This window comes from Adelges cooleyi, unplaced genomic scaffold (assembly GCF_023614345.1).
Source record: "Adelges cooleyi isolate 19-005CV unplaced genomic scaffold, UGA_ACOO_1.1 ACOO_flye_CR_arks_rails_tigmint_CR_PRNA_307, whole genome shotgun sequence".
Classification (NCBI taxonomy): Eukaryota; Metazoa; Arthropoda; class Insecta; order Hemiptera; family Adelgidae; genus Adelges; species Adelges cooleyi.
The window spans coordinates 2,022,220-2,046,066 of NW_026095978.1; the positions used below are offsets into that span (position 1 = coordinate 2,022,220).

At 30.3% G+C, this 23,847-nt stretch overlaps 2 protein-coding genes across 2 annotated transcripts; both read right to left on the reverse strand.

Annotated features, from left to right (window-relative positions):
• Positions 1-1,370: 1,370 nt before the first annotated feature.
• Positions 1,371-6,082, reverse strand: LOC126839682 (uncharacterized). Its single transcript, XM_050575090.1, has 7 exons — positions 5,801-6,082; positions 3,910-4,042; positions 3,499-3,572; positions 2,887-3,046; positions 2,493-2,566; positions 1,844-1,991; positions 1,371-1,524 (listed from the first exon to the last, which is right to left on the reverse strand). Exons 1-7 carry the CDS (start codon positions 5,882-5,884, stop codon positions 1,466-1,468), a joined length of 732 nt encoding a protein of 243 aa, XP_050431047.1. The 5' UTR covers positions 5,885-6,082; the 3' UTR covers positions 1,371-1,465.
• A 13,601-nt stretch (positions 6,083-19,683) lies between these two features.
• On the reverse strand, positions 19,684-23,421 carry LOC126839648 (uncharacterized). Its single transcript, XM_050575056.1, has 7 exons — positions 23,118-23,421; positions 22,319-22,451; positions 21,882-21,955; positions 21,125-21,275; positions 20,755-20,828; positions 20,101-20,248; positions 19,684-19,757 (listed from the first exon to the last, which is right to left on the reverse strand). Exons 1-7 carry the CDS (start codon positions 23,199-23,201, stop codon positions 19,696-19,698), a joined length of 726 nt encoding a protein of 241 aa, XP_050431013.1. The 5' UTR covers positions 23,202-23,421; the 3' UTR covers positions 19,684-19,695.
• Positions 23,422-23,847: the final 426 nt, after the last annotated feature.

The window sequence follows — 23,847 nt, forward strand, 5'->3', positions numbered from 1 at the left end:
ATTATATATGTGTTAGTTGGTCCACTACGTTTTTGCAAAAAAAAAACCAGTACAGTAAGGTTGAGGCATAGTGGGGACGGGGAGGTCACAGGTTTACAAGAATTTTTAAATCTGAAAGTGATAAAATCACTTTCGAAAAAACGCTTCGATGCAAATCGGTAGTTTGTATTTTCAAGTCAGTACAGTCCATACCAAGCACAGTATAAACCAGTAAAGTTAGAAAGTATTAAATTGAGGTTCTGTATTTACAAATAAATGCTTATACTATATCCTTTGTCTCAGTAATAGCTCTCAGCAAAAATGATGAATATTTTTTATATAGTTAACGGAAACCCAACCCAAAATTACAAAAAAATGTACAAAGCCGAGTCTGCAACCACGAAAGAGCACTTTTATGTCTCGTTGAAGTACCGAATAAATTTAGAGTAGTGGTGGAATTATAGAAAATGATATAGTATATTAACAAGCGGTAACAAGCTAGTATATTAAAACGTCAAGTTTGTGGCTAAAATTGTAGGGTTTATTATCTGGTCAAAAGTAACTTAACATCGAGAATTAAACTACTTTGAATTTATTATTTAGTTCTAATTTGAACGTTGAACGTACAACATATCTTTTATCTCATATCAGATAACAGCGTAACGCTTATTTTTGGAACAATTTTTTCGTTTTGCTTTTCGGTTATTTGCCACAGTTAATTCCCACCCCTAACCTCTTCTTCATCCCCATTTCTTTTTGGGTAACGCTTTTTTCGTTATAATTTTTTCAGTTATGTGCCAGAGCAAAGATATGAAAATGTCAAATTGTAAAGTCTTAGTCTTTTCATTGTATACAATAATATAATTTTAAATTTACATGTTTACTGCTATTGATAATGATAATTTTTACCAAAAAAGTCTATTGGTTTATTTTGAAATAGTGTCACTTAAATTGCATACCAACAAAATAATATGGACAAAATTTCATGAAAATGGCAAAAACTTGGGAAAATTTGTTTGAATTTTACTTAGAGTGTTTTCGTTTTAAGAAAAGCTAGATTGTAATAAGCAATGTGTACTTAAGATTCTATGTAGAGCTTAAGAGGTTCTTAATTTCATTGATGCGATATTTCCTTTTATGGTTTTTGGTTTTCTTCAAATACACAGACTATTGGACTTAATTAGAAATTAGCATAACAAAAGTGTGTTTAAAAATTTCACGAAGCTTACAAATTCGAAATGTTACTTGAATTGGTATTAATGTTTAAATATTATTTTTACAGTATAAAAAGTGACTGGTTACAAAACAAAGTCACTGGTTTTGTTTACGGGTTTGAACCGTGGACTGATCTGCTGGGATTCGGTAATAATACAATAAATAGTAACGAAATATAAGAGCAAAATAGTATATTAATCAATCAAATTTACATTTGTATGTGAATATGTGAAATATTACATACATGCAGTAATTCGAGAACAGTTAACAACTAAAAAAAAAAATTTCGAATGATGAGTTTTTCAGCTGTTTTAGCTGTGAATTCTCCATCTGAAAGTATAAAATATGAATTATTATACATTATGTAAACAAACATATCAGGCCAATTGAGTTGAAAATAACAATGTTACACTAAAAAAAACGTCTTTGTTTCAAATAATCGTACGAGTTGAATAATGTAATATCACGTATCTCACGCTAATTCTTTTTTTGTACATCAAAAAAGTTTTTTAATTTGTTAGTTATTTTCGAGTTTTAATATTAAGTTAAAAAAAAAAAATGACAAATTTTATTATCATAATGTTTTTGCAATAGTTTTTGAACGTTTTACTCGACACATTTATTGAATACTACTCTATTGTTATATTACTTTTCCATGTCTCTATGAATTGCTCATATGTGGGTATTTCCATGGGTACATGCGCTTTAGCTTTTACTTCCATGCATATTGCTATAATGTCTTCATAATATTTGAATAGACAACCATCACGACGCTGGATCTCTTTTTTTATTATTGCCTATTATTATAAGAGTATTAATTAGAAATTAAATAGTGTATTACAAGTTACAAATAAAACTGATTTCTCTTTAGCGAAATAAAAACTGCTATCTACAACACACAAAATAAGTTTTTATATGCAAAAAAAAAACATCAATTTTATAGTAGTTAACGTATTGATTTCATATTTTGTAAAAAATGGGAGAAGATATTATATTTAAATTCTCTCTTACTGTATCAATAATTGGAAAAATTCGTTCGAAAATGGTTCTTCTATTAAATACCTTTTTATATGTAAATAATGAGTGGAAAAATCATTTACTATGAAAATCCTACTGTTTTAGTATTGGGAAGTACGTACATATTTTTTAGGTTTAAGAGAAAGACAATATCTATCGAATCCAGAAAAGAAAAAATGGCAGATGTTTAACTTTTTTGAAAGTTTGAATATTTTGAATATCTCACAAAACCAACCTAACAAGCCTTTTATCTGTAATATAGTATTATGGTTTATATTTACACGTATTCCAGGTTCTTTTGTAGCAGCAAACGCTAGGGCATAGGTCATAACTTCATCCTTCCCAAACATACGGTCTGAAAGTACAAAATATTATATATTTTTTAAATAAACGAATTCAAATGAGTTGAGAATAACTATGTGGTATACTAGAAAAACATCAATATTTAGTATCAATATTTAAAATAATAGTAGTTTTTAGAATAGTAATGTAATAAAAATAAGGTCCCAATTTTTTCAATTATTTATTAGGTTTTATTTATTACTAACTCTTAGTTTAAAAAAAAATACTTTTTTATAGTTATTACACTTAATTGTTAATGATGATATCTTTTCAATGGTTTTTGATCATTTTACTCAACATATTTATTGAATATTTTTATACATTTTTAATTACTTGATTGTAATTCTAGCCTTTCAAACACATCCATACTGGCGAAGTCTGTGGTTGTTATGTCAGCTTCCTTAGCTACTTTGGCACATATGGCTTTTATTTTATCAAACTTTACGTAGTCATCTTGCTTCATAATTTGCTCGACTATGTCACTAACCAATCTCTATAATTTATAGAATAAGAATTTAATTTTAAAATGTATTTTATAATTAACTCAAAAACTAATCCTGCTTTAGCGAACCAAAACGTTAAACTATGAACAAACCTTTGGTGAAAACCCCCTCCCCGCGGAACTTTTTGAAGCGTACCCAGCATTTTAATTTTTCATTTCTGTTTAAAACAATGGAAGAAATCTTTTTGTAAGCTTCTTATATTTATTTAGTTTTTTATGTAAGAAATCAGTAACAAAATCATTTTATGGTTTGAGAAAAAAAACGTTATAATTCGAGAAGCTAAGAATTTTTATACTAATAATAAAAACCTATACTTTTTAGAGTTATAAGTGTTAACCCTATTTTAAATGGGAGAATTAAAAGTTTGAATATTTCGAATATCTCAACACAAATAAACGAACGAGCTTTTTATCTGTAATATAGTTTTATAGTTTTTATTTACATTTAATCTTGGTGTTCCTTTAGTTGTGTACGATAGGATGGCGATTTCAACTTGGTCATTTGTATAAAGGAAACCTGAAAGTACATAGTATAAATTTAAATAACCAAATTTAACAGCAAGGGAATCGAGAATAGTATCGTGCTAAAATTACAAAACATTTGTTTTTTATGTTAATGTAATTTTAGAATAATAAAGTCAATTCACATTATATATTTATAGTGATATTGGTTAATGACTTATCACATTTTATAATTTGTTTTGTACATCATCAAAATGTACCCGTTTTTTAAACTTTTTATTTGGTTTAAGAGTTATGATTTTTTGGTTAAAATTTTTTTATAATTTTTAGCTATATAAAGAACAAAATTGATTATTAAATGGTTTTGTCAACATTTTTCTAATATCTATTACCGAAATCCATATCCTCTGCATCATAATTTTTGTCGATTGTTTGTCCTATTTCGAGTAATACTTTACTTAATTGAGTAAAGTCCATTTTGCCATCATCCCCCACTTTTGACGCGATTTTTTCTTTAATCATAGTCTGTAATTTTCAGAATAAGTGTTAAAGTATGTTCAGTATAAGTGAAAAATATTTTTTTAAGAGTAACTGGCGATTGTAAGAACATTAAATACATTTTTTAAACAATATATCGCTTCTCCAGTGGAACAATGGTGTAAGTGCAAATTTTTTAATTTTTTGATTTAAGTACGAAAACAGTATGATAACATTTAATTTTATCGAGTAAAACCAAGGCATGAGTGTAATACCTATTATTGACCCCTAGAGAGCAGTTTTGTCGATTACCATCGTGTACGGTTACCATTACACTAAAATTATAATTCACGTTTTCTGATGAACAGTAAAATTTGCACTTACACAGGCGCGTAACTAGGAATTTTTTTTTGGTTGGCCCATTTTAAACTATTGATAAACAAAGTTATTAATAATTATTCTTATTAATAATTAATTTTTTTCCCTATATATGGGGCATTCTGAGTCAAATCACGCGGTCATTGGCCTGACCTCAATTTTTTTTTTTAAAACTTCTTTTAATTTAATAGAATTTTTTATCACTATTTTTTGCCCCAAAAATAGAGGTTTTGTACGTAACTTTTTAAAAAAAATCGATTTCGACCAGTTTAAAATTTTTGACATTTTTATCATAAAATCAGAGACTTAAATCAAATCTTTTCGACTAATAACGAGTGTAGGCCGAGATTTATTTCTATTTTTTTTTTAATAATGACAATTTTTCCGGGTGGTCACCCATCCTGGATCAAGCAGCAACGGACATAGCTTAACCTCAGATGCCGCGTGGCAGCTCAGGTCTCCACTGCGCCCACACTATGCCCCTCCCTATTATTTTTAATGTTATTCGTAAGGAAAATTTTTCACTTTATACTCCTAAAATATGCAAAAAATCAAAATTTACCAAGAAAATTTTAATTTTAAAATTTTTTTTGACATTTTCATGTCTTAGGTTCTGGCACATAACCCTGGCGAATAACCGAAAAAAAGTGTTACCAAAAAAAGCGTTACGCTGTTACGCTGTTACGCGCCCAAAGTTACCAAAGGGATTCATTTCGAATGTTAATCTGTTACGTTGTTATCTGATATGAGATAAGAGATATGTCGTACGTTCAACGTTCAAATTAGAACTAATTGATAAATTCAAAATAGTTTAATTCTCTATGTTAAGTTATTTTTGGCCAGATAATAAACACTACATTTTTAGCCAGAAACATGATTGTTCATAATTTTTTAATCTCCTTGGCTTATGCTGTAACTGGAAGCTCCATGTAATTTTCTTTTTTAAATTATAATTCCACCACTACTCTAAATTTATTCGGTACTTCAACAAGACATGAAAATGCTCTTTCGTGGTTGCTGACTCGACTGAAAAACTTTTTTTAATAAAAAAACTGAAATTAAAAAATTTTTCCTTTTTTAATAACTTGAAAAAACTCTATTTTTGGGGCAAAAATTAGTGATAAAAAATACCAAAAAATTATGTTAAACTAAAAGAAGTTTTTAAAAAAAAAATTGAGGAGGTCAGGCCGATGACCGCGTGATTTGACTCAGAATGCCCCATATATAAAAAATGTTGGGTAGGCTCGGGCCTGTATTTGGCATATATTCAGAGTCAATCTTTCGAAAAAATTATTCATCGGTCATTCTAATAAAAAAATGATTTAAATAAATATTTTGGTAAACAATTTTCTCAATAATGTCCATCTCTGTATAACGCTGAACGAGCACTTATTATTAATTTTTAATAATAAGTGCTTGTTTACTTACAAGCTGTTCTTCAGTTGGGGGGACACCTTGACATTGGAAAAAGAATGACGCCACGCAGAAAAACAGTATACTTTTCAAATACATGTTAATTTATCAAAAAAATAAACTCGGATTCAGAATGTTAAATTATAAGTTTAGGAAATAAAAACTGTTTTGAAACTATTCGATACTTATGAAGATTTTATAATGTAATTTGAGTATTGTATTATTGATTGGTGACTGTGATTCAAATAGTATGAATTAGCGCAGTACCTACTATAAGGACATATACTCCAGGACTGAAAACAATTTTTAAATTTGTAACTATCAAGTTTTGCCGATTAAAGTAAACAAAGAAACTCAAGAACGTTTTTATTTGCATTGTATGCCATTTTTCATACACGCACTCTCTCGGTGTTATTTTTAGAAGAACTTAGTAAATTTACTTGTAAAACTGTTTACTCACGTGCAAAACATATGCATATATTGCCAACGATTTTCGATAGGTTTTGTCTAAAGAATATTTTATTTAATTTAATTTTTTTATACTAAAATTTTTAAATATGTAATATTTTTGTTAGTACTTCTCGGTTTGAAAGGGGAAAGGATAAAATATTTTTGGCCAATTAAGTTACTTTAAGTTATTACTTATTGGTTAAAAACAATTATGAGTTACAACGTACACGAAAACAAATTAAATGATAAAACCCACCGTGTATAAACAATACTTTCTCAGCTCCGCATCGTAGCTGAGCATAATATACAATATTTACAATTTTCTCAATTGAATCAAAGAAATCGTTTCAAATTGAAGTTAATAATTAAAAATTGTTTTCGCTTAGTTATCTAATCAATGCTAAAAACACAAGTAGAAAATTCAAACTTAGGTATGGTCTATGTGAGAAATAATGAGTTTTCCTCGACGCCAATTTGTTTTACCTTAGTACGAAAGTAAAACATAATTATATTAATGTAAATAACAATATTCGCTGATGTTTATTATGAAACCCAAATTACACGATAAACAAGTTGTGCCGGAGTAGCAATCGCGTATGGTGGACAATCTCCACCATATATATTTAAATAAACTGCTGATACGTAACACTAAATATTAAAAATGTAGAAAAATATGTACCTACAAGGTTGGGGGAAAAAACCATTTCAATAATAAAAGTAAATGTTTAAAACTGTTATACCAATATGTCAAGGTAAGTATATCCGAAACATTTATCCTGCGCTGTTTCGCCTATGTTGTGGGTCATGTTTTTAGAATTTTATATATATTTTTTTTATGTTATGTTACTGGTTTTTCTCGTATTACCGAATATATTTCAAACGTTTCTGAAAAACCCATAACACATTGATGATCTTTTAGAACCGCGGTTGTGTTAAAAAGGTCATGAAGAAATCATTGGCAAAGTTGACAATTTATATTAAAGAATAACATAAATTATTTAGACGCCATAAAAATGAAAAACAGTAAAATAATTATTTTAAGGCTTCATTAGACACTGCCGTTGAACGGAATAAATAAAACTAATAGTGGTTGTACAGTTTTAAGATTTTAATATATTAATTCAACAGTGGATATTTGTATAAAAATTATAATAACCCTGTTTATCTAACTAAATGATTTAAAGACTTTCAAATGCTTTACGGTTATTGTAGAAATCTCATTTTTTTAAAAATATTTCATAAGGCTACGGATCTTTCGATTGACGTTATAAGCTTAAAAGTTCAGTCAAATTCTCTTTTACCAAAAAAATCGCTTAACAAGCATAACTAAATTAATATACAGATTGCTATAAGAGATTTCAAAATCACCGCTCCCTAAATCCTGTTACCCAAGGGCGGAAAAATCACAATAACCTTGAAATATCATTGTATGGTAAAAAATAAAAAATGATTCACGTAGGTGGTTTTATAATAACTATAAGCAAGTCGTCAACAAGTCATGTTGGCCTTGAATTTCTAAGGACCATGAGTATTTGTCGTACACCGTTATTAAAATGCAAGTTTAACATGGGTATCTAAAAAATAGACACAGTTTTTTGGCTTTGTATAATACTTTTAACACAAACGCGCACTGTATTTCATGTGTGCAAACAGTGTAAAATTTAAACGCACATCGAATCACACAAGTGTTTTTTTAATGAAGTAGAATTATGTTTTCGAGTAAACGCTTAGGCAAGAATTCAGTAAAAAATAATTTAATAAAAAAATCTAATACACATGGATAAAGAGAAACTTCTTTCAGAGTCATTTAACTGATACATTAATCTAGCGATATCATATTATTGGTCAGACTGTAATTTTTAATCACATATAATGAATTCCAATAAGAGTTTCCAAAAATTGTTCAATTTTTTATTGATTGGGTAATCTAGTAAAAATGTCTAATGTATTTTTTGTTATTCAATTCTTTATACCAAGGAGTTCATTAAAAATGTATCGATAACACCCCTTGTTTGAACAATTTAATCTAATTAAATTTAAAAATGCAATTGATCATCAATAGTTTGAATAAAAATCTACCGTCAGTTGTTCCCATAAGTTAGCCGAACTCAATAAACACAAAATTACAATTGAAAACGCGATATCTATATATAGTCGGTAATGTTCAGCGTTCGCACAGGTTTTCCAATTGACCCCCAGCCCAATGACATATCCATGTTAAAAAAATTAGGGGCCTCATTTTAGGTCAAGATGAACCAACAAGTCCACTAATCAACGAAATCTCGCAAAAGCCTGTTGTATGTTTATATCTGTAACAGGGTGATACATTAATGATAATACGCTTATTTGTATTTTGAAAATATTTTTTTTACACAAACTGAAGTGTCCAATTACCAAAACTACAAGAATCACAGGTTTTAGTAGCAAATTTGAAGGTACTTGTATATTATTGTAAGGTGTATGTTTTACAACGATATATTATTTTGTTTTCATTATCGATGAACAAAAAGTAGTCAAAGTAAACGAATGTAGCCATATAACGGCTGAAAACGTTTAGTAGTTTTTCTGGGGGTCAAAAAAAAAGTGGACTTTTTAAACTTAAATTCAAACTTATACGCTTGACTTTTTTTTTAAAATAAAAAATATTTTGCCGAAAATACAGAGCAACTTTTAGCAGTTTATATTTTAATAATTTTTTTATGCTAGCTACTAAAAGTAACGATAATTATGAAAAATATTGAAATTTATCATAAACAGTCGAACGGTGGCCTTAGTTGACAGTTGTTAAAGTATACTTATGACGTGAGTCATCTTTTTTTTTTGCGATTCAGCTGCTACGGCTGACGATACACAAATACAAATTTATACGTCTTGGGACAAAATATATGTTATAGGCAAATTGTGAAATGTAGTACCTACATTTTTTTTATGTATCTTACTAAAAGTTGGAACAGTAAATTATTAAAAAGCTCTTTGTATTGTAATTTAATACATAAAAAAAAGGTAAAGGAAATAAGTAAAAAAATTCAAAATTATGGAAAAATGCAAAAAAACTAAAAATTGTCATTAGTAGTTACAATTTATAAAATTGTTTAAATATAATTTGATCATCTCCAGGAAACATTTATATCAACTGATTGTACAACGATATGAACGCAGAACATTGTTGTGTCGCTTTTGACTTATTGACTTCGAATAATAATTTCTGAAAACCCCTAAGAGATTAAACTATCCTTATTATCATCATACTGGTTAAATTTGATTTGCCAATTTTCTATAACATCCTCGCTCGCTATATTAATATAATATTAAGTTATAATTTAAATTTTATAATAACTAGTACCGTCATTTGGGTAAAGGTGGTGTAGGCATAAATAGCTATCACCTAAAATTCTGGTGTCTGGCTGAGATTTAACTAAGTAGCTTAAAATTAAAACAACAGACATCAGGTAGCAATAATAATTGCAAAGTATTAAAATTAAACATTTAGGAGCAGGTTTAATCTTTAAATTGAATTTCCTCAAAAACATGATTCGTACTAGTTGTATGCAATAATTATAGGCTAATTTTAAGTACATTATTTCCTTCACAGTGCTTTTATCAATACCTATTTCATATATCTACTAAATAAAATATACTATCGCCGGCAATGTGACATTTACAATTTTATGCCTTTTTTATGAAAATTAATTTACAACAATTAGCAATTGTTTTCGTCTTAACTTCTTCTGTTTATCTTTCCTTTAATCCTAATTATTTTTATTACAATTTTCGCTGTTTAAATACTTTTTTATAACACTATCGACATTTAAAAATTAACAGTATTTGCTTCGTTCGATTGTCAAACCGCACAATAATACAATATTTATGTGCGCATATTGTATGTTAGAATGTACTCAGACATCCTCATGTGTGCACAAATGCCGAAATGTTATATTTTTTTGAAAATATTTTCAATTTATTATAACCTTAGCATTTTCAATATAAAATGTGCTATCAACAAAATCGCCCATGGAAAAACCGAAATGTTGACTACCCCCCACCCCACTGCGAGAAAGGTTGACATATTTTTGGCGCATTTTTAAGATTTAAGAACTGATAATTAGTATGAAGATAGGTCTAACAAACAACATGAAACATCAGTGTAATGTATTTATGAATAGGACGTTTACTTTTTTTTAAATTCTGTAATTCGATTTAAAGTTTTTTTTTTGTAGATCAAAGTAGGACAACGAATAATACAAATTTTGGTTATATATTTTATTAAATCACATATCCATCTTAAGTAAGAGGAGTCCAATCATAGTCATCGTGTTGATGATAAAGAATATTGTCAGTCGTATGGTGTCAAAATAATATTTATCGAAAAATATAAGAAAAACAGTAAACTCAGACTCACACTTTGGTCATACAATTGTAATTACAGCTATACGTTTTTGGGTAAAATTTTGAAAACGTTTACTCGTTTTTGTTATTATACCATCTAGTACGTAGTAGTAATGTTTATAACGTTTTTTTCTCATTTAATATTATTTGTGTAGCAAACAGGTATGAAAATTGTGCTAAAAAAATTGTGTTCTCCTGTAAACGCTTAGGCGAGAATTCGACAAACAACACTTCAAATCGTATTTTTCAATATTCGTTTACTTTTGAACTCGGTGTCACTATTAAATCACGTGCACTGATTTGTGAAAATATACAACAACTTTTCTAACATTAAATTGAAATAATTTATAAATCGCATTGGCCTAAAATAAAACCACTGATTTGTTGAAAATTTACCACAAACTTTTGGTGTCACCGCAATAATAAATATTTAACATTGAGTAGAATACAAAGCAATGAGTGTTTTTAAAATTGATAGATCTATTTTATAACTTCGATGTGGAGCAGCGATGCTAATGGTTTTTGCAATGATGTGAGCTTTTTTATGTGTCTGTATACATTGTAACTTTTTTAATACTGGACCAATTCTTTTGAGTGGCAACTATATAAATCACAGCATTTATCTACTTGGTATTAAGTGGAATCGATTTGAACTTAAAGTTTCAACATTTACTGGCTCTAATTTTTATTTTTATTTAATAAATAAAAGATCTAGATATGGTATATTATTCTTGAAAATTAATTTGTCCAAAACATTTTTGCATTTTTTTATATATTCTACAGCTGTATTTTTTTTTTTGGTTACATCGAGATGCAAATGACAAACTACGGTAGCATATCACATGTGTTTTGCGTGTATTTGATTAAGCCAAGTTTAGACGACAAAAGGTGTTAACACCAACGGTAAAAAAAAATATAATAGATAGAAAACCTATGTAAAAAAATGTTTTACATTAAAATACTTCAAATATTATAATATTTGCAAAACATCCATGATGTTCAACCTATTTGATCTTACTTCCATTTAATGTATTAACCACGATTTCTCGAAAAATAAAATGCATATTGACCGTTATAACAATTTATTAAAACTCATTTTCTTCATAGCAATAGTATAGGTGATTTATTAATTAAATAAGGTATTGGTTTTACTCTGGTGTGGGCTTTTTGTTTATCAAAAAGGAGTCGGATCGAATTGCAATTTATAAGGAATATTTATTTGGTATGCCCAAACTTATTTCCCATCCCCCTAGAAGGGATTCAAGTTTTTCTGTTTTTTTAGTTTTTTAGCCTTATTTTTAGGATCTTTAAGCTGAAAATTGATCAATAGTTAGAACTCATATGTATTCAAAACATATTAAACGGAAAACAAATTCGGCACTACAGTTTTTCTTTAATTTCCGGAAAACTGTTATTTCGCAGATTGCGTACATTTTAACAAAAATCAGCCATTTTTCAGCCGAGTCTGCAACTACGATAGAACATTTTCATGTCTCGTTGAAGTACCGAATAAATTTAGATTAGTTGTGGAATTATAATTAAAAAAAAAAAAATGACATGGAACTTCCAGTTACAGCATAAGCCAAGGAGATTAAAAAATGATGTACAATTTTGGCTAAAATTGTAGTGTTTATTATCTGGCCAAAAGTAACTTAACATAGAGAATTGAACTATTTTGAATTTATTATTTAGTTCTAATTTGAACGTTGAACGTACAACATATCTCTTATCTCTTATCTTCTATATCTTACTCCTATCCCCTACCCACTATCTTCCATCCCTATCACGCACCCCTATCTCCCACCCCTATCACGCACCCCTTTCTCCCACCCTATCTTTCACCCTATCCCCCGCCCTTATCACTCATACCTATCGCTTACCCCTATCCACCACCCCTATCACTCACCCCCATCTCTTATCTCATATCAGATAACAGCGTAACGCTTTTTTCGGTTATGTGCCAGAGCTAATTCCCACCCTCAACCCCATTCTTACCCCCATCTCATCGTCATCCCCATTTATTTTTTGGTAACCCATTTTTCGTTACAATATTTTCGTTATAATATTTTCGGTTATGTGCCAGAGCTAAGACATGAAAATGTCAAAAACCCCTAAAATCTTAAAAAAAAATGTATCAAATCTTAAAAACAATTTGATGTATATCTATGCGGAATAACACTATTAAGGTTTATGCTCAAGTACTACTTTTGACTTTTAGTTAACACTCATAGTCAAAACCAAGCACAGTATAAACCAGCAAAGTTAGAAAGTTTTAAATTAAGGTTCTGTATTTACAAATGAGCATCAAAGCGTTTATTTGAAAGTGATTTTATTCAATTTTATCACTTTTATTTATAATAATTCCTGTAGACCTGTGACCTCTTCGTCCCCTCGTTGCATTGATTCTATTATGCCTATACTTTACTGTACTAGTCGTCTCGGATAAAATCACTTACAAATAAACGCTTTGGTGCTCATTTGTAAATATAAAACCTTCATTGAAAACTTTCTAACTTTGCTGGTTAATACTGTGCTTGGTTTGGATTATTTTACTGGCTTGAAAATACTAACTACCGATCTGCGTCGAAGCGATTTTTCGAAAGTAATTTATCACTTTCAGATTTAATAATTCCTGTAAACCTGTGACCTCCCCGTCTCCTCTACGCTCTGTCCCCGCTATGCCTCGACCCCTTCTGTACTGGTTTTTTTTCATCTCTATATGTTTAAGCAGACTGGAAATAACTGCCTTAATTTTGGTTTTAGAGTAAAAGCACCCTTTATAAAATTAAAAGAATGTAAATTTAAAATCATATTATTGTACACAATGAAAAGACTAAGACTTTACAATTTGACATTTTCATATCTTTGCTCTGGCACATAACCGAAAAAATTATAACGAAAAAAGCGTTACCCAAAAAGAAATAGGGATGAAGAAGAGGTTGGGGGTGGGAATGGGGTTGGGATGGGAATTAGCTGTGGCAAATATTCGAAAAAAGCAAAACGAAAAAATTGTTCCAAAAAAAAGCGTTACGCTGTTATCTGATATGAGATAAGAGATATGTTGTACGTTCAACGTTCAAATTAGAACTAAATAATAAATTCAAAGTAGTTTAATTCTCGATGTTAAGTTACTTTTGGCCAGATAATAAACCCTACAATTTTAGCCACAAACTTGACGTTTTAATATACTAGCTTGTTACCGCTTGTTAATATACTACATCATTTTCCATAATTTCACCACTACTCTAAATTTATTCGGTACTTCAACGAGACATGAAAATGCTCTTTCGTAGTTGCTGACTCGGCTATGTACATTTTTTTGTAATTTTGGGTTGGGTTTCCGTTAACTATATAAAATATTCATGATTTTTGCTGAGAGCTATTACTGAGACAAAGGATATTTAAACGTTGAAAAACATTATAGTCAATTAAAGGGATACAATGGATGAAAATAAACGTGTCATCTACCATGACCACGTATAAGGTAGATATATGAATTAATTTTCATACAGAGAACTCTTCTAGTTAACTTTTGGCTGGTTGACAATTTAAAAAAAAACGGTATCGTATTAAGTTGTAATAACTATGATGTAGATTGTAGATGATGTCTTTAATAATGTTAGAAAGTATTAAATTGAGGTTCTGTATTAATTATTCTTATTTTCTTATTTCCAAATAAGCATTTATTTGTAAATACAGAACCTCAATTTAATACTTTCTACTAACTTTGCTGGTTTATACTGCGCTTGGTTTGGTAAGTACTGACTTGAAAATACTAACTACCGATTTGCATCAAAGCGTTTTTTCAAAAGTGATTTTATAACTTTCAGATTTAAAAATTTTTGTAAACCTGTGACCTCCCCGTCCCCAATATGCCCCGACTCAACTATGCTCCGTCCCCACTATGCCCCGTCACCACTGTACTGGTTTTTTTTAATTAAATCTGTTATGTATTTGGTTTTATAATTATAACGTGTACCTATTGAAATTAAAAACAAATTGACTATTCATTGATGTAATTTTTTATCTGTTTGATAACAAAAATCATGTCGAAAAAAGTTTTAATAAAATCCCTTACAGATTGTACATTTGTAAAAAACTTGAAACCATTGATGGTAAAAATGGTAATTTAATTGTAATAACTAAAATTAAATATAAACAGTCCAATACAGGATATAGTGGGGAAGGAACATATTGAGACGGGGAAGGTTTCAGTACTATATGAATTTTCACAAAATAAGTGTTAAAATAAACATTCGGTTCGGTATACCTAATACCAACAATTGTATCTTCATAGATTTTTCAATAAATAAAATCAATGCCCTCATAATTATTTTAACATGAAAATTCCAAGTCAATAATTTTCTTTCATCACGAACAAAATCACATTTGTCTCTGCCATTGCGAAGCTCCACGCAAAATTTCTTACAAACTTTTTAACTTCCTATAAATATTCCATGGCAATTTTCTCTTTCATCACAAACAAAAATACTTTTGGCTCTGCCACAGCGAAGCTGCACGAAAAATATTTCAATGAATATTAAGAAAATATTGATAAATAATTATTTTAAGGTAATTGTTTATCTTTTAGTACCTCCAAAATCCCTGTTTCTTTTCAAATAAACACTTATAACTTACTATTTGTGCAATATTATTTTAATTTATAAGAAAAAAGAACAAAAACTAAATTTAGTAGGATAAATTCCTACTAAATTGTAGGGGACAAATTTGTACTAAATTTCAATAGGTTTAGACATTATTAAGTACATCATCTACATCATAGTTATTACAACTTATTACGATTGTTGCGGCCTAGTTGACAAAAACGTTATCAGAGGGTCGGCCAAGCACGGCCACTGATAACGCTACTACATGATGTTGTCAACTGGTTCATGTTGCGGTTAACATAGTTTTAAGGTTATCGGCCCGTCGGTCGTATCCCGTTCGCGTGCGGTGCACATGTAAAAACAAGAGAAAAATTTCGAGCTTTTTTACTAATATTGTGGCCGTCAAGACAAATTTCCATATTCATTAGCTTAGTGTTTTAGTGTTGTCAACCAGACAAAATCCAGTCGTCAAGACGCGTTGTTCTAGTTAATAGTTTTAGTGTGCCATCGAGGCAAGGTCATTCTCGAGACATTCGTATTTAACCGAGTTTCTGTGTATTTTTCTTGGAGAAAAATTGCCGTCTTCAAAGATCACATTGTTTTGTTTTTGGTGATCGAACTTGTGTCAATCAGCTCATCACAACACAACGGATCATAACCAGCTACAACAACTCAGCAAAGTGCGGTATCGTTCAATTTTATATGTATTTAAGTAATTACTTGTTCTTAGTTATTAAGCATACAACATGTTAGATTCTGGCCAGATATAAGTTATTATGTGAATTTTTATATTTTATCTCAATAGTGAAGTAGTTTTTAAAGTATAAAATCAAACCGGCGGTTTTTCCTTCACAAATAGGTACCTTATTACTTTATACAGTCCACTAAATTTAAGAGAAAAAGGTGTCAGGTAAAATAGATTTTTACCATACCGCGTCTAGAACTATGCGCGGCGGTTCTACTGAGTGAGATGTTAAGTGAGATACTCGAAGAGCTCAGACACCTTCAGCTATGTATTGGAGAGGAAGACATAGTACTTTGGACCGACTCAACTGAAGTTTTATCGTGGATAAAAACTGACTTACCACTCAAATCATATGTGTCTAATCGAGTAATGCAAGTTCGAGAAGTATCGCAGTCAAGTCAATGGAACCATGTACCAACACAAGATAACCCAGCAGATTTGATTTCAAGAGGTGTCGCAGCAGATGAGATGGAAGACAGTTCTTTGTGGTGGCATGGGCCAAGTTGGATCCAGTCGTCACAGGATTCATGGCCGTCCCAAGAGATTAACAACTCTGAAATACCAGAAGTCCGTGCGGTGAAGTTAGTGTTGATCGCACAACCTCAGTTACCTTGTTTGTTGGACAAGTGTTCACAATGGACAAATCTCATTCGAGTAACGGCGTGGCTCCTGCGATTCAAAAACAACTGCATTAGTAAACTACAACGCACAACAGGACATTTAACGGTAGACGAATTGCATTCGGCAGAACGAATGTGGCTGCATCAAGCTCAGTCTAGTGCATTCGGTCGTGAGCAGCTAGATTTACAAAGAAAAAATGCTATTCATAGCAAGAGTAGACTCCGGTGCCTCAATCCATTCATTGATGACCACGGGTTGATTCGAGTTGGCGGGAGGTTGAGTAACATAGCAGCATGAGATTCCAGAAAATTTCCTATTGTTCTTCCTTCCACACACAAGGTAACCGGACTTATTTTTGAGCACGAACATAGACGATTGCTCCATGTTGGACCACAAGCGTTATTAGCAAATGTACAACTTAAATACTGGCCATTACGAGGACGTAATAGTGCGCGCTCTACGGTGCACAAATGTGTAACATGTTTTCGGGCATCACCAAAGATATCAGTACCATTTATGGCAGCTTTACCTAGAGCGCGTGTCACCATTGCGCGTCCATTTTCCCGCTGTGGAATTGATTTCTGCGGCCCCATCGAAATCAGAAGTGGCATCTGAAGAGTATCATCTGTCAAAGCGTACATTGCAGTCTTTGTGTGTTTGACCACACGAGCAATTCATCTGGAATTAGTGACCAACCTCAGCACAGAAGCTTTCATGGCGTCACTGGATCGGTTCATATCAAGAAGAGGAAAATGCAGTGATATTTATAGTGACAATGGTACAAACCTTGTAGGAGCTCAGAAGGTTCTGAAAACTTTCCTAGGTGATAAAGCTGTGCCAGATCAACTGGCAAATAAAGAAATTAATTGGCATTTTATACCTCCAGCAGCTCCACACTTTGGCGGCCTGTGGGAAGCCGCTGTAAAGTCCGCCAAAACCCATTTGACGAAGCTCGCGGCCAATGCGTTATTAACCTTTGAGGAGGCTTCAACGTTGCTGTGCCGAATTGAGGCAGTGTTGAATTAAGGCCGTTAACAGCATTATCGACAGAGCCGTCAGATTTTTCCACGTTAACGCCAGTACACTTTCTTGTAGGAAGGCCACTCACTGGATCCCCTGAGCCTGAGGAACCGCAACCTCATAGAAATTTATCCAAACGATGGAATATCGTCAAAGGAATGGCGCAACTATTTTGGAAAAGGTGGAGCCTAGAATATTTGCCGCAGTTACATCGCCGAAGCAAGTGGGTGACACCTAGTCGTCCAGTCACTGTTGGGGAGCTAGGTCTCCTGAAAGAAGAAAACTTGGCAACAATGAAGTGGAAGTTGACCCGGGTAGAGGCAGTCCATCCAGGAGCGGACAATGTGGTGCGCGTCATAACTCTCCGCACAAGCGATGGCACATTGTTAAAGCGCCCAGTGGCAAAATTTGCTGTTCTGCCAAGGGAAACGGAAGAAGAGGCCAATGGTCTTTAATTAGCCATGTCCATTGTTTGTTGTTTTATTGTAAAATATTGGTGTACATATTACATTCATAAATGGTTGAAGGCCAGAGCCTTCAACTCGGGGGAGGAAATGTTGCGGCCTAGTTGACAAAAACGTTATCAGAGGGTCGGCCAAGCACGGCCACTGATAACGCTACTACATGATGTTGTCAACTGGTTCATGTTGCGGTTAACATAGTTTTAAGGTTATCGGCCCGTCGGTCGTATCCCGTTCGCGTGCGGTGCACATGTAAAAACAAGAGAAAAATTTCGAGCTTTTTTACTAATATTGTGGCCGTCAAGACAAATTTCCATATTCATTAGCTTAGTGTTTTAGTGTTGTCAACCAGACAAAATCCAGTCGTCAAGACGCGTTGTTCTAGTTAATAGTTTTAGTGTGCCATCAAGGTAACGCAGCTTAGTGTTTTAGTATTGTCAACCAGACAAAATCCAGTCGTCAAGACGCGTTGTTCTAATTAATAGTTTTAGTGTGCCATCGAGGCAAGGTCATTCTCGAGACATTCGTATTTAACCGAGTTTCTGTGTATTTTTCTTGGAGAAAAATTGCCGTCTTCAAAGATCACATTGTTTTGTTTTTGGTGATCGAACTTGTGTCAAGCAGCTCATCACAACACAACGGATCATAACCAGCTACAACAACCCAGCAAAGTGCGGTATCGTTAAATTTTATATGTATTTAAGTAATTACTTGTTCTTAGTTATTAAGCATACAACATGTTAGATTCTGGCCAGATATAAGTTATTATGTGAATTTTTATATTTTATCTCAATAGTGAAGTAGTTTTTAAAGTATAAAATCAAACCGGCGGTTTTTCCTTCACAAATAGGTACCTTATTACTTTATACAGTCCACTAAATTTAAGAGAAAAAGGTGTCAGGTAAAATAGATTTTTAATAATTTGTTTATACAGTTAACGGAAACCCAACCCAAAAATTATAAAGTCTTAGTATTTTCATTATGTACAATAATTTGATTTTAAATTTACATGTTTACTGCTATTGATAATGATAATTTTTACCAAAAAGTCTATTGGTTTATTTTGAAATAGTGTCACATAAATTGTTAACCGCCAAAATAATATGGACAAAATTTCATGAAAATGGCAAAAACTTGAGAAAATTTGTTTGAATTTTAATTAGAGTGTTTTCGTTTTAAGAAAAGCTAGATTGTAATGAGCAATGTGTACTTTAGATTCCATGTAGAGCTTCTTAATTTCATTGATGCGATATTTCCTTTCATGGTTTTTGGTTTTCTTCAAATACACAGACTATTGGACTTCATTAGAAATTAGCATACCAACAGAGTGTTTAAAAATTTCACGAAGCTTACAAACTCGAAATGGTACTTGAATTGGTATTAATGTTTAAATATTATTTTTACATTATAAAAAGTGACTAGTTACAAAACAAAGTCACTGGTTTTGTTTACGGGTTTGAACCGTGGACTGATCTGCTGGGATTCGGTAATAATACAATAAATAGAAACGAAATATAAGAGCAAAATAGTATATTAATCAATCAAATTTACATTTGTATGTGAATATGTGAAATATTACATACAAGCAGTAATTCGAGAACAGTTAATGTTATAATCAAACTATGAACGAAAAAAACTTCGATAGATGATATTTTCAACTGTTTCCGCTTTGAATTTCCCATCTGAAATTATAAAATATTAATTATTATACATTTTATAAGCAAACAAATCAGGCCAATTGAGTTGAGAATAACAATGTTACATTAAAAAAACGTCTTTGTTTCAAATAATCGTACGAGTAGAATAATGTAATATCACGTATCTCACGTTTTGCTAATTCTTTTTTTGTACATCAAAGAAGGTTTTTTAATTTGTTAGTTATTTTTCAAGTTTTAATATTTAGTTTAAAAAAAAAAAAATTTACATCTATACAAATGACAAATTTTTTTATCATAATGTTTTTGCAATAGTTTTTGAACATTTTACTCGACACATTTATTGAATATTATTCTATTGTTTTATTACATTTCCATGGCATTAAAAAATCGTCAATTGTAGGTGCTCCTATGGTTACTTGCGGCGCTTTATGTGCTAATATTATGCATATTGCTATGATATCTGGATAACTTTTCAAATCACCGGTGGTGCGTCGTACCTCTCTTTTTACTATTTTCTATTATTATAAAAGTAATAATTAGAAATTAAATAGTGTATTACAAGTTACAAATAAAACTGATTCCTCTTTAGCGTAATAAAAACTGCTATCTACAAGACACAAAATAGGCCATGAGGTTTTTATATGCAAAAGAACATCAATTTTACAGTAGTTAACGTATTGATTTCATATTATGTAGAACATGGGAGAAGATATTATATTTAAATTCTCTCTAACTGTATCAATAATTGGAAAAATTCGTTCGAAAATAGTTTTTCTATTAAATATTTTTTTAATGTAAAGAATAAGTGGAAAAATCATTTACTATAAAAATCCTACCGTTTTACTATTGGGAAGTACGTACATATATTTTTGGTTAAAGAGAAAGACAATATCTATCGAATCCAGAAAAGAAAAAAATGGCAGATGTCTAACTTTTTTGAAAGTTTGAATATTTTGAATATCTCACAAAACCAACCTAATAATCCTTTTATCTGAAATATAGTATTATGGTTGTTATTTACCTTTACTTCCGGTTCTTTTGTAGCAGCAAACGCTAGGGCATAGCATATAGCATGATCTTTATGATACCTACGGTCTGAAAGTTCAAAATATTATACATTTTTTAAAAAAATGAATCAGGTCAAATGAGTTGAGAATAACTATGCGGTATACTAGTAAAATAATAGTAGTTTTTAGAATAGTAATGTAATAATAATATGGTCTCAATTTTCTCAATTTTTTTATTAGGTTTTATTTGTTACTAACTCTTAGTTTAAAAAAATACTTTTTTTTAGTTATTACATTTGATTGTTAATGATGATGTCTCTTCAATGGTTTTTGACCATTTTACTCAACATATTTATTGAATATTTTTATAAATCGTTTAATTACCTGATTGTGATTCTAGGCTTTCAAATATATCCATATTGGCTTCTGGTATGTCAGCATCCTTAGCTATTTTGGCACATATAGCTTTTATTCTTTCAAATTTTACGACGCGATCTTGCCCCATAATTTGCTGGACTCTGTCTCTAACAAAGCTCTATAATTTTCAGAATAAGAATTTAATTTTAAAATGTATTTTATAATTAACAAAAAAACTAATCCTTATTTAGCGAACCAAAACGCCAAACTATGAACAAACGTTTGGAGAAACCCCCCTCCCCGCGGAACTTTTTGAAGCGTACCCAGCTTGTATGTTACGATAAAAATAATGTTCTTAAATTGTTTTGGTATTTTTTCAAATATTCAGCCAAAAAAAAACATGAGAAAAAAAATCATAAAACATTTTTAATCATCTTTTTATATTAACAGACATGCAGCATAAGTTTTATTTTTAGAATTTTTTTTAAATTTTAATTCTTCATTTCTGTTTAAAAAATGGAAGAAATCTTTTTGTAAGCTTATATTTATTTATTTTTTATGTAAGAAACCAGTAACAAAATCATTTTATGGTTTGAGAGAAAAACATTATCATTCGAGAAACTGAACATTTTTATACTAATAATAAAAACCAATACTTTTTAGAGTTATAAGTGTTAAACCTATATTAAATGGAAGAATTAAAAGTTTGAATATTTTGAATATCTTAACACAAACAAACTAACGAGCTTTTAATCTGTAATATAGTTTTATAGTTTTTATTTACAATTAAACTTGGATTTGTGTTAGCTGTATACGACAGAATGGCGATTACAGCTTGGTCATTTGTGTATCGAAAAGCTGAAAATACATAATAATATTTATTAATAAAATAACCAAATTTAACAGCAAGGGAATCGAGAATATTATCGTGTTACAATAAATTGCAAAACATTTGTTTTTTATGTTATTGTAATTTAAGAATAATAAAGTCATCACATTATAATATATTCATAGTGATATTGGTTAATGAACTTATCACATAATAATTATCACATTTTATCATTTGTTTTGTACATCATCAAAATGTACCCGTTTTTTAAACTTTTTATTTGGTTTAAGAGTGATGATTTTTTGGATAAAATTTTTTTTTAATTTTCAACTATATAAATAACAAAATTGATTATTAAATGGTTTTGTTAACATTTTTCTAATATCTATTACCGGAATCCATATTTTTTTCTTCATAATTTTTGTCGATTGTATGTCCTATTTCGTTTATTACATTTTTTAATTGAGTAAAGTCCATTTTGCCATCATCCCCCACTTTTGACGCGATTTTTTCTTTAATCATAGTCTGTAATTTTCAGAATAAGTGTAAAAGTATGTTTAGTATAAGTGAAAAATATTTTTTTAAGCGTAACTGGCGATTGTAAGAACATTAAATACATTTTTTAAACAATATATTTCTTCTCCAGTGGAACAATGGTGTAAGTGCAAATTTTTTATTTTTTGACTTGAGTACGAAAACAGTATGAAAACATTTCATTTTATCGAGTAAAAAAACCATGGCATAAGTGTAATATCTATTATTGACCGCTAGAGAGCAGTTTTGTCGTTTACCAATCGTGTACGGTTACCATTGCACTAAAATTTTAAATCACGTTTTCTGATGAACAGTTATATTTGTACTTACACCATTGTTTCACCGGATAAGCGATATTACGTTTGGCATATGGTCAGAGTTTTGTCTTTTTTATTCGAATTATCTTTTTATTCAAAATTATTTAAGACTATTTATTCCAATACTTTTTTTATTCTACAAAATCTAAGATGCTTTCCAATATTTTTTATATGAAAAATTGCAATAACATTTTTTTTTAAATATGTCAACAATTATTAAACTAAATAAATCATGTAGTCTAAGGTTTTTATTCTATTTGAATAATAGTTCAATAATAGTGAATAATAATTTCAGTGTTACATCTCGATCATAATTAATAATAAGTGCTCGTTTACTTACAATCTCTTCTTGAGTTGGGGGGACACCTTGACATTGGAAAAAGAATGACGTCACGCAAAAAAACAGTATACTTTTCAAATACATGTTAATTTATCAAAAAAATAAACTCGGATTCAGAATGTTAAATTATTAGTTTATGAAATTAAAACTGTTTTGAAACTATTCGATACTTATGAAGATTTTATAATGTAATTTGAGTATTGTATTGATTGGTGACTGTGATTCAAATAGTATAAATTAGCGCAGTACCTACTATAAGAACATATACTTCAGGACTGTACACTGTTTCAAATTTGTTACTATTGTGTTGTGCCTTTGAAGTAAACAGTAGATATTCAAGAACATTGTTTGTTCCACTGTTTACTCATGTGCAAACCATATGCATATATTGCCAACGTTTTTCGATAGTGCTCAGTCTGAAGAATATTTCATACAATTTAACTTTTTTATACTAACATTTTTAAATATGTAATATTTTTGTTAGTACTTCTCGGTTTGAAAGGGGAATGGATAAACTATTTTTGGCCAATTAAGTTACTTTAAGTTTTTACTTATTGGTTAAAAACAATTAGGAGTTTCAACATACACGAAAACAAATTAAATGATAAATAATTTTGACTTTGTTATAAAAAATGTATCTTGGTTAATGTCATGCTAACTTACAATAGATGGTCGATGCCATGTTATTTCAACATCATAACCACTGCATCAATAATAAAAAAAATTTCGA

Bases quoted from the DNA above. Each gene is read 5' to 3' on its own strand.
- LOC126839682 (XM_050575090.1), bottom strand. From the start codon at position 5,884: ATGTATTTGAAAAGTATACTGTTTTTCTGCGTGGCGTCATTCTTTTTC. The intron at 3,573-3,909 runs GTAATAGATATT...ATGTACTTTCAG, and splicing joins TGCAGAGGATATGGATTTCG to GTTTCCTTTATACAAATGAC. The intron at 1,992-2,492 runs GTAAATATAAAC...TTATAATAATAG, and splicing joins CAAAAGAACCTGGAATACGT to GCAATAATAAAAAAAGAGAT.
- LOC126839648 (XM_050575056.1), bottom strand. From the start codon at position 23,201: ATGTATTTGAAAAGTATACTGTTTTTTTGCGTGACGTCATTCTTTTTC. The intron at 22,452-23,117 runs GTAAGTAAACGA...TGAAAATTACAG, and splicing joins CCCCAACTCAAGAAGAGATT to ACTATGATTAAAGAAAAAAT. The intron at 21,956-22,318 runs GTAATAGATATT...ATGTATTTTCAG, and splicing joins AGAAAAAAATATGGATTCCG to CTTTTCGATACACAAATGAC.